Here is a 13,714-nt window from a genome sequence, read left to right as displayed (position 1 = left end):
ATGTTCGGTTGTATCGGTGTTAGGGGTGCTCCTCGGAATTGGGGGTTGCTCTGCCTGTCCACCGGTTGTGGCAGCCGGGACGGCTGTATTTTTTTAATGAAGGGGGGGTTGATGTAGTGACACAGCGCCGACTGCTGTCCAGCAGCAACTGCAGTGGAGAGTTAGCGCACACGCCATCGAGCACATACACGGGTGTACCGGCAGGGCGGAGGAACTGAGGCAAGGGTTTCGGAAAACCTCATCGGGAGGCCCCTGGAACCCGTGAGTGGGTTTGAGAAGGGAGGCGTGGCCAGGGTGGAGCCAGGCATGCCGAGTAGTATAAAAGCAGCGGAGAGCTCCGGGCTGCCGGTACTGGGAGTGGACTTGTCTCGTCGTCGCTGTCGTCTTCGCCGCCTTTGCCCGATAATTGCGCGGCCGGACAGTAGTTGGCTGTCCCGGTCGACGACTACGGTACAACGTGGTCAGGGTTTTGTCTCGGCCGGACATTACGGCAACGTGGTCAAGAGAGGAGGATCCTGTGAGTGTGAACGGCCAAAATGGGGTAACGGAATAAAAGGTGCCTCCTGTAACTACCTCGTCTCCGATTGTGTGCTACACACACGACGCAGTAACTCCTCCCATAAAACTACAAAGGCCCAAGGAGCACCCCCTGCTGCTCAGCAGTGTCCCTCAGACAAAGGAGGCCAAAAAATCTGGAGGTTAATTACTCACAAGCCTTGGCTTGGAAAAGTTGTTAAATTTAGATTGACCACCATCTCATAAGAAAATTTTCAAACATCATTGTATTAAATGTTAACTTGATGATATAATGCACTGTTATAGGATGATGCAGCTCAGGTCAAAAGGTTTAATAATTAATTATTTTGCTTATTTTATTAACAATTACTCTTACGCCATATGGTCTGGGATAAGCAGGTAAAATGCAAGGGGTAGAACAAAAGCCACACCCGACTGCCTCTGTTTTCTCAGTGGCACTCTTTTACATGCCAGACCAGGTATTCATATTGAGGCCGACTTGACCTAAGGAGGGAGTCATAACCAGCAAATAACTGCACTGTATCGAGGGAGAATCAAACTGGGTAAACCAGGCTCCACAGAGAGTTCAAAGATATTCCAAAGGGCAATTAATAACATCTGCACCCACACAAGCCTTGAGCTGACCTCTGGAGGAAGTATGGCCAAAGTGCAACCACTGGCGTCAAGATGTCCAGACAGCCAGATCAAAAGATCCACTAAAAACTGACCGGATAAATGCCAGGGGCGTGATAGGGAGAGGAGCTTTGGGCTTTGATGTGTCTTAGGGAAGAAATCTCTATATAAAAATGTATGAAAATCATACAAGTCAGTTTTGCAACGGCAAACTCCGGGGGCACCCATAATCAGCCGAGTGTTGAGTTTTGCAGAGGCAAACTCCAGGACTGGCACTCGTAAGATAGACAACAGTATTGAGTCTTGCAGAGGCAAAGGCTCTATATGGCTAAGTGTTGAGTTCTGCGCTGACAGACTGAGTATCGCTCAAAGTTTTATTCCACGTTTTTCCTAATGTTTTGAGTTACTTGCAGAGTCAATGACTTCGATAAGTTGTACTGTACTCAGCTAAGACTTGTGAGAAGCTAAGAGGTGTGTTAATGCATTTTCATATAATACTTTGATCAGCTAAGATGTGTGAGATGTTAAATGGAAATTTGAATTATTACTACTATAATGAGCCAAGAATGTCTGTTTGTGTGAAACGCGCGTGACGTCACTCCACATGCCGTACCCCCCCCCCATCATTAATATTCATGAGCGGGTGGATTTGTACACTCGCGCAAATTCACTTTAAGTTTGTCGTTTCTTTATTGAAAGTGAATATAATAAATAATTATATGCAGCAACAAAGTGAATTTGATTTTCGATTTAAAGCTTTTGTGAATGCAGGGATTCATCTTCTTGGTTCTTTCGGTAAAGTCACGTAGGATGAAAATCATAAAATAATAAAAATAAAACAATACAAAATAATTCTCACGACGTTTCAGCCACAACGCAAGCAGCCGTTCTAAGGTGGAGAACAGGTCTGTCGAGAAGACAGAGTCTGAATGACACGTCCCAGGCTTGGAGCGACTATTTAAGCTGGGATAAAAGAACCAAGATGAAAGTGGATTTGGTGTCTTTATTGATTTCTTCAGCACTTGAATCAAAAGGTAAGTATAATTTATGCTTCTACATTATGGTAAAATAGAAATGTATCGGTGATTTTCCAGATATTGTATCGAATTCCAATTTATTCAACCCCAGTGACCGAAAGCAGAAACGAATAAAGTATCAGAGCAGTCAATTTGAACAAATTGAAGGTCAGTTATATACAGTGCTACAGTGACATGAAGTGAGGTGTTTTATGACATAGTTTCGTGCAAGATTCACTGCCATTAAATTTACACAAGATACAATGAAACTCTGCTTTTTCGTAAATATTATAGCTTCTGTCCTAGGACGGACAAACAAACTAATACACCAATATCGAGAGTGCACGAAATGTTGTCTAAGCTATAGACTGGAAAAGTTCTGTTGTCCAAGTGATGAAGATTCTATGAGTTTTGAAGAGTGAGCGTCGCAGCCCAGAAAAGACCAAGGAAGATTTTAGAGAAAGACATTTCAGTAATAGTAAAACAAGTAGACTGACCAACTCTTTAAAGAGAGGTGGAGATGAAACATAATAAATGCATACAAAATAAATAACGATAGGGGGTAAAGGAAAAAAAGTTTGAGAAAGCGAGCACACAGGAGCGGTGGATACGCCGGCGAGCCCAGTAATAATAATACAATTTATAACGCACGCAAATTTGCGGACTTAACGGCCACAACTCAGAGGCGCGGAGCCAAGCTCAGAGTCGCTCGAAAGCATGGTTATAGAGGTGAGTTTTTAAGTCTCTCTTGAAGGAGGCGATTGAGGTGATGCTGCGAATGTGCAGAGGGATAGCGTTCCAGACTGTTGGGACTGCCACCGAGAAGCGGCGCATAGACATGACCATCCTGGATCTTGGTATCAAGAGGAGGTCGTGAGTTGCGCTGCGCAGGCATCTGCCGTGTGCTGAGCTGCAAGTTGTTAATAATGAAGAAAGGTACGGCGGGCAGGCAGATGTGAAGGCATTGTGGCAGAGGCAGGCGATCTTGTATATGACCCTACTGGCGATGGGTAACCAGTTGAGGGCACGGAGACAGGCTAGTATGTCAAGACGGGGATGAGTGTGGCCAATAACGACGCATGCTAGGTTGTTTTGTAGTCTTTAAAGTTGTTTTAGGTTGCCAGTGGAGGTCCGGACTAGGACGGAGTTGCAATAGTCAAGGCGAGACCCAACTATGCAACATGCCAATGTGTTGGCAATTTCAGTGGAGATGAGAGGACGTAGGTGTCTGAGAGCCTTCAGGTGAAAGTTACATGAACTGATGATATGCTTGGTTTGACGGTCGAAAGATAAAGTTGAATCTAGGATGACACCGAGGTAGCTGAAGTGATCGGTGAACCTGTATGCTGTGACCGAAGATGTGTATGTGTGTTGGGAGTGCTGATGAGTTGAGACGTTGCTTGGTACCTAACATGATGGCCACTGACTTTTTCGGATTAAGGGCTAGATTGTGTGCAGTGAACCACTGTTGCAAGGCGGTGGTACATTCCGAGAGCCTCTCGAATCCAGATGCATTGCTAGAATCGATGGCGGTGAATAGAAAAGTGTCATCCACGTATGAGTGGTGCTTAACACCGAAGCTTGCGATGAGCCGGCCGATCAGGGAAGTGTAGGCTGTAAAGAGCAGGAGACCTAGTACAGAGCCCTGGGGAACCCTGCATAATGCTTTTGTTTCAGGCGATGTGGACGTGCCCACCCTGACTGAAGATTGCCATTCAAAAAGGTACGAAACTATCCACTTGAGTGCTGAGCCACATATACCGAAGTCGGATTTCAGGAGGGAAGTAAGGAGCGAGTGGTTGATGGTGTCGAAGGCTGACGAAAGGTCCAGACTTACAAGTGCAACAGTGGAGCCGGAATCAATGATCGTTAAAATGTCATCGAGCACTCTAGTGAGTGCTGTTTCTGTGGAGTAGTTTTGACGGTAAGCTGACTGGAAGCAGCAGTAGTTTGCGGAGGAGATGATGTGTGGTTCTAGCTGGGCGAGGGCTAGTCGTTCAAGGAGTTTAGAGAGGTTCGAGAGATTAGTGATGGGACGATAACTAGATGGGTCATCTGGGTCGAGACTTGGTTTCTTTAACAAGGGAGAAACCAGGCCAAATTTGAGGTTGGACGGAAAACACCCCATAGAAAATGAGGCATTTGCGATGTTCCTGATCATGATGGCGAGTTCCGGAGCACATTGCTTGAACAAGGAACCTGGGAGCACATCGAGTGGAGATGACTTCAATTTAAGTGATTCAATTAAAGAGAAAACGTCTTTTGTAGACACCGGCTTAAGCGTAGTTATAAAGGTGTCTGGGTGAGTGCTTACAATTTCAGGTAACTTCGGCGGGGTACAATGGTGTGGTGTGAGTAGACGTGCACGAGTTTGCGACGGGGATTAGCTTGTTGGTTAAGTAAGTATTAAAAGAGGTGGCAAGTTTCAGTGAGGCCAGGGGATCGCTAAGGTGAGGGACCATGGTGCTACCAGGATGTAGAAGTCTTTGAGGGTTTTCCATAGAATGCGCGGATTTCAGGTTTCTATTTTGATGCATTCTTCAATGTAGGAGGAACGTGAGACAAGGATAAGTTTGTTAGTTTTCCTGCAGGCAACTTTGTAGGCAAGTCGATGGGCAGGTAGACCACTACGGGATGCGATACTTTCAAGGCGCCTCCTGGTTCACTTAGCAATGATGGCATCTCTTGAGAGCCAGTGAGTGTCGTGGAAGACTGCCTAGCAGTTCGTGATTTTAATGGAGTTTGTCCAGCGCCACCCTCATGTCAGCTTCTAGTTGGAGAGCGCAGACGGTTGGATCCGATGATGGGGATAACATTGAAAGCGAATTTGCAAGGAGGTGGCGTAAAGCAGAAAACTTGATACCCTTGAAATTACGCGAGTTGCGGGTGAATTTTATGGTGATTGGCTTGGGAATTTGGAGGGAAAAAAGTATGTGGCGGTGGTCGGAGTAACTAGTTTGGAAAACTCCCAGTGCAGTGATGCGTCGATGCTGGTCAGGTTCCAGAACCAGGTCTAGCATGCTCTCAACATTTGTTGAGAAAGCTCTGGTGGGGCCTGAGTTTGTGATGACCAGGTTATGGCAGGCCAAAGTTGACTCAAGGTGACTATCGATGGAGGCTGGGGTATTGCCGGGGCAATTAAAGTCACCTGTAAGCACGAGCCTGTGAGATGGGTTAGGAATCAGATGAAGGAATTCCGAAAGCTCGTTTAAGAAGGTATTGATGCTGCCATCTGGAGGGCGATAGATGGAAATTATGGAAAAACACTCGTTGTTAGTAGTGAGGCATACGGACTGGACCTCGAAGGTAGCGGGAGCCATCGGTAGATATAGCTCTTTAATTTTCAAGTGTGCATTGTAAAGACCGCTAAGCCACCACCCCGCTGGTTAGTTGCGCGAGGTTTATGAAGAACCTTGTATTCCGGGGGCGAAACTTCCAGAGAGATGGCTGGCGGGGAGTCTTGCCTGCACCAGGTCTCAGTAATGAGCAAAAGGTCGACGTGGTGGTCCGAGATGGTATCGTGAATCAGGGCTGATTTGTTGGTAATGGAGTGTGAGTTGAGTATGCCGAGGCGGATGTGTGAAGGTGGATGTGAAGATCCGTAGAGGTGAGGCGTCGAGGGAATAGAGGAGATGGCTGGTTGAAGGTTAACCTGTGAATGGCGGCCCCTACTACCTCTGCAACAATGGTGCCGATGCAGTCTCTGACGTTGACCTCGAAGATGCCCGAGGCCAGAGAGTGTCCGCAGGAGCGCGGATTCCAGGTGCAGGTGATGAAGAGATGGTGTATGTCGAGGCCCTATTATATCAGACCATGCTGTACCGATGGTGCTGATGAAAGGGCCCGGATTCGGGTGGACTCCAATCAGCGGCTCTGCTGCCCGGAGCAGCAAGTCGAGGTAGCGTTGTCCAAGCTCCACGCCATCAGCAAGCACTTCCCCGTACGTAGCAGATACGTACACGCCCGTGTAAACACTCGTTGAGTGCGTACATGGGCGTACAGAACCACGCAGGCGGGGCGTACAATGGAGCAGCCAGAAGAACACGAGGTCCAGTGGATTGGCTGACAACGCGCTGTGCTCCAGCTCGCAGGTGATGCAGCAGGGTGGACGAACCTCGAAGAGCTCCCGTTCACTGGTGGTGCTGGGCAGCAGGCAAGCCAACTCTCTCGTGTTGAGGAGATGACAGTCTCTGCTTCACGTTCCCACTCGCTGATGGTGTTGAACAGTGGATGGAGAAGGTCGAGCTCCCACTTGCTGGCGATGCTGGGGCACGCCAAGCTCACACTCACTGATAGTGCCGGAAGAAGTGCCTTGTGAGGACGTTGCTGGTAGGAACCGTACCCAGGGTGGCTGTTAAGCCGCGCTGCATGAACAATGCAGCCAGCGTCCTCCAGCCTTGCGAGTCGGAGCAGCAGGCCTCGTTTACCCGCACTGTCCCTCAGCTGTGCGATGCGGCAGATTAAGCCGGGTTGTGTTACACTGCAGCAGCCGGCATTTTACAGCTGTTGTAGCGCCGCGAGGCGTGTGCAGTGAACACGGAGGCAGGCGGGGTTGGGTGCAGGGATCTGCCACCACCCAAAACTCGGGCGACGCCAAAGTAATAATGAAAATAATAAAACAAAATAAATTATAAGGAAAATGTAGTGGAAGATGAAAGTAAGACGAGCGGTGGTGAGTGAAGAAGGACATGGGTAAGGTACGAGGTGTGGTTACAGTTGATAAACTGTGAGAGCGACCCGGGACTGCAGCCAGCTGCGGCGCTGGCATGCGCACAGACACACAAACATAAAAAAAACATTTATACACACACACACAAAGACCCTTCATTGGACATGCAGGTGGTTGGGACAAATACGAACACAAACACACGCATTAACTCAGGTGGCAGGAGAAAGATGGAGAGCTGTACAAATGGTAGGATAAGAGAGTAAACATGAACAAATCTGAGATAGAGACAACGGAAAGTAAGTTTAAATAGAAGTGAACAACAAGAAAAAATTAAGAAAATTGAAAGTTAATTGCAGGCAGGTGTGGCGAAAACATCTTTGTTCCCTGCCAACCCGAAAATGCCTCAGGTCAACAAAGGTCATCCTACACAGACCAACCTCTGCAACAAAATTTGTCAAAATTGCACAATTTGCACAGAACTGTAAACAGATGAGTACTGCCTCAGTGCACATTTGAGCAGGAAACCACTTTGACTTTTCAGCTAAGCTTGACTTTTCAGCTAAGCACAAGCTGAAATGGCTACAGACAGCACTCACCCACAGCACGGTGGAGCAGTGAGCGCAGCAACTCTACTTCAGTCTGTAGCTCCGCGAGACGGAAATGCACCGTCTGGTTGTAGAGGATCGGCTGCCCAAAAGCCTGACGACTCCGCGTGTACTCTATTGTCTCCTGTATCACCACCTCCATCGATTGCAAGACTGCGCAGAGTGGAAATACAAGACACCAGTATTGACGTTTACAGCGAGTGACTCGTGGCCAGGCGGCTAGGTGGTAGAGCGAGTAACTTGTAATCGGAAGACACAGGCGGCCGGACGTGGTGCTGGTCACACACCCCCTTCTGTGCTGGGCCAGCCTTAATAGGTGCATGCGAACACAATTCCCAATGACGTGTGTAGGCTACACAAGGGTGTTTTTTTTCTATACGTAGAGGGTATATACTTGGGCATTGACTCAGTCCATCATCCCACCAGGGGTGTATAAAATTAGTACCAGCTTGCATCAACAGTGGTTACCCGATGGAGACTTGCCTCCATGTGGAATTTCTACAACTGGTTCAGGTCTGTGAAATTTAGATGAACACCACCTTAATTCTCATTTGAACAGAAATCGCTTGGACATATGATTCACGATTATGTGCGTGCTCATTAGAAAATAATTGTATTACCTGCATCATACATTACTCTGTAAAGCGATGGTTTTACATTAATTAGTCCACCATCACCTTAAACACCAATCATGATAACCATTATTTTCGCAGGTGAATTATACAGGCTCCTCAGCAAAAGACACCACAATTTTCACCATATGCATTTCTTAAAATAATAAACTTCTTGATGACCCTTGGGCTACATCCATTTCAAAACTTTTTAAAAAGTCTGCCTCAACAGCAGACCATGCTTTCCCACCTGATGACGGACGCTTATGTTGCGCCCGAAACGTCGTAATTTATTTTATTTATACCTACGTGACTTTACCAAAAGAATCAAAGAGTAATAGACTTAACTTAAAATTATAGCTTACAAAACACACGACGTTTTGAAGTTTTGAATGAAGTAATCACATTTTCAATATCCTTTTATTTACGACTCATCTTTCTTCCAAAGTGGTATTTATATTCATCACAAACCTGCCCTGCTAAAGACATCACTGCCTAGCCTCGTCTCCGTGGCCTTGCGAACGATCCCACTACAGGGGGGCTGTCAGGTCAAGAGGTGCACGGCAATGGAAACGAATTGAGAAGAAGAGAGAAGAGAGGACGAGTGAGCGCAGCACATACTGATTGCCGTTGCACACAGCCGCTCCTGCTGGAACTGAAGCATCTGGTAGGCGAAGCCCTTTCCCTCTTCCCCAATGCAGAATTTGGCTGGCACACGAACGTCCTCAAAGAATATCTGTGCCGTGTCGGAAGAATGCATGCCAATCTTGTCCAGATTTTTGGCGACGTGCACACCTTCAAGAAGAAAACATTTTCTCTTAGATAAACAAAGACACTGAATTGGTAACAATCACACCTTTGTTAATGTATTAACCTGGATATAATTTGCACAATCATCTGTAAATGTATTAAATACTCCATAAACACGAAGCCAAGATGTTCTTCATAATAGACGCAAAGAAAGCTCTATAACTCGTCTGGGGATACCATCCTGCCCCGGTACTGTGGCTGAGCCATTGCAGGATACAATCCAGTTGGGTTACAGTAGCCACAGTTTGTGTCAAGCAATCGGATTGCACTGCATTGCACTCATCAACCATATGGTCAAATCCAGGATGAAATACCACGCGATTGGGCACAGTTCAATCCACACTGCTGCCAAGGGTGACTTAAGTACAGATAATTTCACACACCCCTACAAATACAAAGATCCTCTGTATAACCATACTAGACTGTTGGGGTAAGCGAGTTGACCTAGAGGAGGCCCAGGACTGGTTCATATAATCGTCACGGATGTTGGTCGTGAGCAGGAATCTACCTCGGCCCATCGAATTCAGAGTGCAATGCACTAACCTTGCCACGGTCGCGAGATGTTAACTACCTCGCCTTGTATACAGGATGTCGTGGTATCAATCCCAACCACGACACCTATATATTTGAAGTATGCATGTTCTCCCTGTGGTTGTGTGGATTTCTCGCCAGTTCGTCCAGTTGGGCTATCATTTTTGGCCAGGTCACTTCTTAAAAAGCTATATAGCTCAGTGGGCCTTACCTGGTAAAATAAATAATAGTTTAGTTTACTTCTGCTCCCCATCAAGTGCACACACTTCCACATATACATATTTACACATGCAACAAAGCCATCCAGTCTTTTACAGACTGTTGGGGAAAGTGCTGTTAGCGAGCACATATAAAGACCAACACATCCTACAAAAGAGGTCGTGCAATAAGCACCATGCCCACAAGCGTTTGTCTACTCAATGTTTATGTTTACACTGTGCAATGGACAATCATTTAAGCACGAGTTTAATCCAGCTGATATGAATACATTCTAGGAGTTACAAGTGAATGGCTTAATCGAACATAATTGTGTAAACTTAAAAAACGAGAATCAAACTCTGAGACCCACCTGGGCGATCCATGGGCACACATATGAGCGACTTGTTCTTATGCGGGGGCCCGGCACTCGTGTTGGCCAGCATGCACATCCAGTCCGCCTGGCTGCCCGACGTGATCCACATCTTCCCTCCATTGATCACATACTCATCCCCCTTGCGCTCCGCCTTTGTGTGGATGCCTGTTGGGCCACCCGCACAACAACGCTCTGTGAAGTGACACTGTGACACTGCTGAATAGTTAAAGTTTAAAGTTTGTTTTGTTTAACCCAGGTTAAGACTAATAATAATAATGCAATTTATAAGGCGCGCAAATTTGCGGACGTAACGGCTGCAACTCAGAGGTGCGGAGCCAAGCTCAGAGTCGCTCGAAAGCATGGTTATAAAGGTAAGTTTTAAAGTGTCTCTTGAAGGAGGCGATTGAGGTGATGCTGCGAATGTGCAGAGGGATAGCGTTCATCGTTCCAGACTGTTGGGACTGCCACCGAGAAGCGGCGCATAGACATGACCATCCTGGATCTTGGTATCAAGAGGAGGTCGTGAGTCGCGCTGCGCAGGCATCTGCCTTGTGCTGAGCTGTAAGTTGTCAATAATGAAGAAAGGTATGGTGGGCAGGCAGATGTGAAGGCATGGTGGCAGAGGCAGGCGATCTTGTATATGACCCTACTGGTGATGGGTAGCCAGTTGAGGGCACGGAGACAGGCAAGCGAGTCGAGACGGGGATGAGTGTGGCCAATGACGACGCGTGCTAGGTTGTTTTGTAGTCTTTAAAGTTTTTTTAGGTTGCCAGTGGAGGTCGGGACTAGGATGGAGTTGCAATAGTCAAGGCGAGACCCAACTATGCAACATGCCAATGTGTTGGCAATTTCAGTGGAGACGAGAGGACGTAGGTGTCTGAGAGCTTTCAGGTGAAAGTTACATGAACTGATGATATGATTGGTTTGACGGTCGAAGCATAAAGTTGAATCTAGGATGACACCGAGGTAGCTGAAGTGATCGGTGAACCTGATGCTGTGACCGAAGATGTGTATGTGTGTTGGGAGTGCTGATGAGTTGAGACGTTGCTTGGTACCTAACATGATGGCCACTGACTTTTTCGGATTAAGGGCTAGGTTGTGTGCAGTGAACCACTGTTGCAAGGCGGTGGTACATTCCGAGAGCCTCTCGAATCCAGATGCATTGCTAGAATCGATGGCGGTGAATAGAATAGAGTCATTTTCAAGAGTACCCTCTGTCACCAAAACTAATATAATAAAAACAAGTTCAAGAATGAAGCAAATGGAAACCAACACAAATCAAAGCAAGACAAAAAATAACCACAAAAACAACTGCATTGTAGAAAAAGTTAAAATACTGCACAACTCGTTTTCTAAAAGCACAAGCATTAGTACCATTTCGTTTTTTATGTTTCAAGTGAAATGCCAATTAAACTTTATTTTTATTTTGCGGAATAACATTTTGTTATTGATTCTGTTTTAATTTCGTTACATTTCCGAAGCACTCCTCTATATGGAGAATTGTTATTTTTAAGAAGCTGCAATTTTTTGACATTTTCAGATTTGCAGTTTTTGGGCCTCAATTTTTTTATTGGAGGTCACATATTTGGGCTTCCTCTTCATGTCCAGCCCCTTCCTTCAGGCTCCACCCATTCCTTTTTTTGCCCAACAGCATTCCTCTTTTGGCCAGGATCCTTCCTATTTATGACCGATCACTTCCTGTTAAACCCCTTTCCTCCTTAGACCCTGCCCCTTTATGTTGAGGCCACACCCTTCTCTCTTTACAACTAACTTCCTCTTGTTTAGGCATGCACCCTTCTCTTTCTGCCCCATACCCTCCTATAAGCACTGCAATGTTTTGCTTAGGCCCTGCCGCCTTCCTTTTCAGGCCTGTCTGCTTCCTCTTTAGGTGCCCCCCACTTCCTGTTTAGGACACGCCCCTTCCACTTTATAATCACTCTTCTTGTTAGGCTCCACCCCTACCTGCTTCGGCCCTGCTCCTTCCTATTTTGAACCCACCCATTATCTGAAGGCCAAGCCCCTCCATTTATGTCGCACCCCTTTCTGTTTAGGTCCCCCCCAGCACACAGGCTGAGGATGGTTTGGATGGTGGTGGGAGTATTCATACACAGCAGAAGGGGTAGGGGTGGGTAATTTTCATTGTGATGACCAAAATAGCTCTTAAAGCAGCAATATACAATAAGATGGACTTACTTGCAACGTCTGATCCTCCAGTAACCTCACTCACACCAACACATGCCACCATGTCACCAGCAATAGTTGGCGCTAAAAACTCTCTTCGTAGCTCATCGCTACCAAACCTGTAATCCATGGGCACACAGGGAGGTGGGGCATTAACATAGTGCAATACCATGCCCTTTACAGCAACATATCCAATTGGCATGAAGAATTATACTCTTAGTTCTTTCGGTAAAGTCACGTAGGTAAAAAATGAAATCAAAATTAATAAAAATAAAACAATAAAAATCACGACGTTTCGGAGGGCATCACAAGCTTCCGTCTTCAGGTGAAACCGTCACAGCAAAATATCTATACCTTATATAGTGGTTAAGGGGGGAGGAGCCAGGAAGGGCAGCGGGGGAGGAGTTGTGAAGTGGTCAATTACTGCTTTTGTTATACTGCTGGGTGGGTTAAATGCATTAGATACGATTAAGCCGCTCTTTGTTATGCTGTTTGTGGGCAAGTCACTGTGGGATGAATGGACTCGTGGTCAGGGACGTGTTGCGCAAGTAACTGTGGATGTACATAATAGAAAAGGAGCGGAAATGCCCATGTTTATACCAGTGTTGGCTGACAATAAAGAGTACTGTTAAACGTTAGGGATGTTAACACTCGGTGAAGTAAAATAGTGCCTGTCTGATAAGATGGTCCAAAAGTGTGTAATTAAATCTTTTTTGCATGGTTGATAACATCTTTCCAATGAATACTAAGTTTGTACCCATCATCACGGTTGTCTGTGTTTGTATATCTGAATGGCTTCGTGTACAAACTTTTGATGGTAGCCAGAAGGCTTGCAGAGCACCTTAGTCTCGGAGAAAACAATCTCATGAGAGCCCACCGAGTTGTAGCAATGATTGGCAACGGCGGACGACTCAATTTTGCCGTGTTTCAAATCTGACTTGTGCTCGCGGACACGATCAGAGACATGGCGTTTCGTTTCGATCACGGATTTTATGTACTGTACTGAATCGGACTTGGATCTTATGTTTGTTTAGAATTTTGGAGATCTTTTTGGTCACGCCTGCTATGTATGGTAACGTGACAGTTTTGATCAGAGTTTCAAGTGGCTGTTTCTGTATGGTGGGAGAAACAGCTTGGCGGATGGTGCGTTCAGAGTATCCGTTCATCCTGAGGGCCCGATGTACATGTCTCAATTCACTGGCCAGGTGGTGTTGGTCAGAAATGCCATGAGCTCTGTGGTATAGCGTTTTGATGAGAGAATTCTTTTGAGATGGGTGGTGGTGAGAATCCGGTTTCAAGTAGGAATCTGTGTGGGTGGCTTTCCTGTAAACAGAATACATAGCAGGCGTGACCAAAAAGATCTCCAAAATTCTAAACAAACATAAGATCCAAGTCCGATTCAGTACAGTACATAAAATCTGTGATCTAATTCCATCTGTAAAGGATGTCATCCCTGACTTGCAATACCCTGGAGTCTATAAACTGAGTTGCAGCTGTGGTGACTGTTACATTGGGGAAACGAAACGCCATGTCTCTGATCGTGTCCGCGAGCACAAGTCAGATTTGAAACA

The 13,714-nt window shown here is 46.2% G+C and overlaps 1 protein-coding gene across 1 annotated transcript in view; it reads right to left on the bottom strand.

Annotated features, from left to right (window-relative positions):
• Positions 1-13,714, bottom strand: part of LOC144727212 (putative acyl-CoA dehydrogenase 6) — a 50,149-nt gene that overhangs the window by 12,550 nt on the left and 23,885 nt on the right. Inside the window, exons 4-7 of the mRNA XM_078605884.1 lie at positions 12,156-12,262; positions 9,960-10,127; positions 8,672-8,845; positions 7,431-7,592 (exon numbers count right to left, since the gene is read on the bottom strand). Of these exons, the coding sequence (XP_078462010.1) occupies positions 7,431-7,592; positions 8,672-8,845; positions 9,960-10,127; positions 12,156-12,262 (611 nt within the window). The remainder of the gene's footprint in view (positions 1-7,430; positions 7,593-8,671; positions 8,846-9,959; positions 10,128-12,155; positions 12,263-13,714) is intronic.

Source organism: Lampetra planeri, chromosome 25 (genome assembly GCF_965212315.1).
Source record: "Lampetra planeri chromosome 25, kcLamPlan1.2.h2, whole genome shotgun sequence".
NCBI lineage: Eukaryota > Metazoa > Chordata > Hyperoartia > Petromyzontiformes > Petromyzontidae > Lampetra > Lampetra planeri.
The sequence above is the reverse complement of the archived record's forward strand: the minus strand, read 5'-3'. Positions and strand labels throughout refer to the sequence as shown.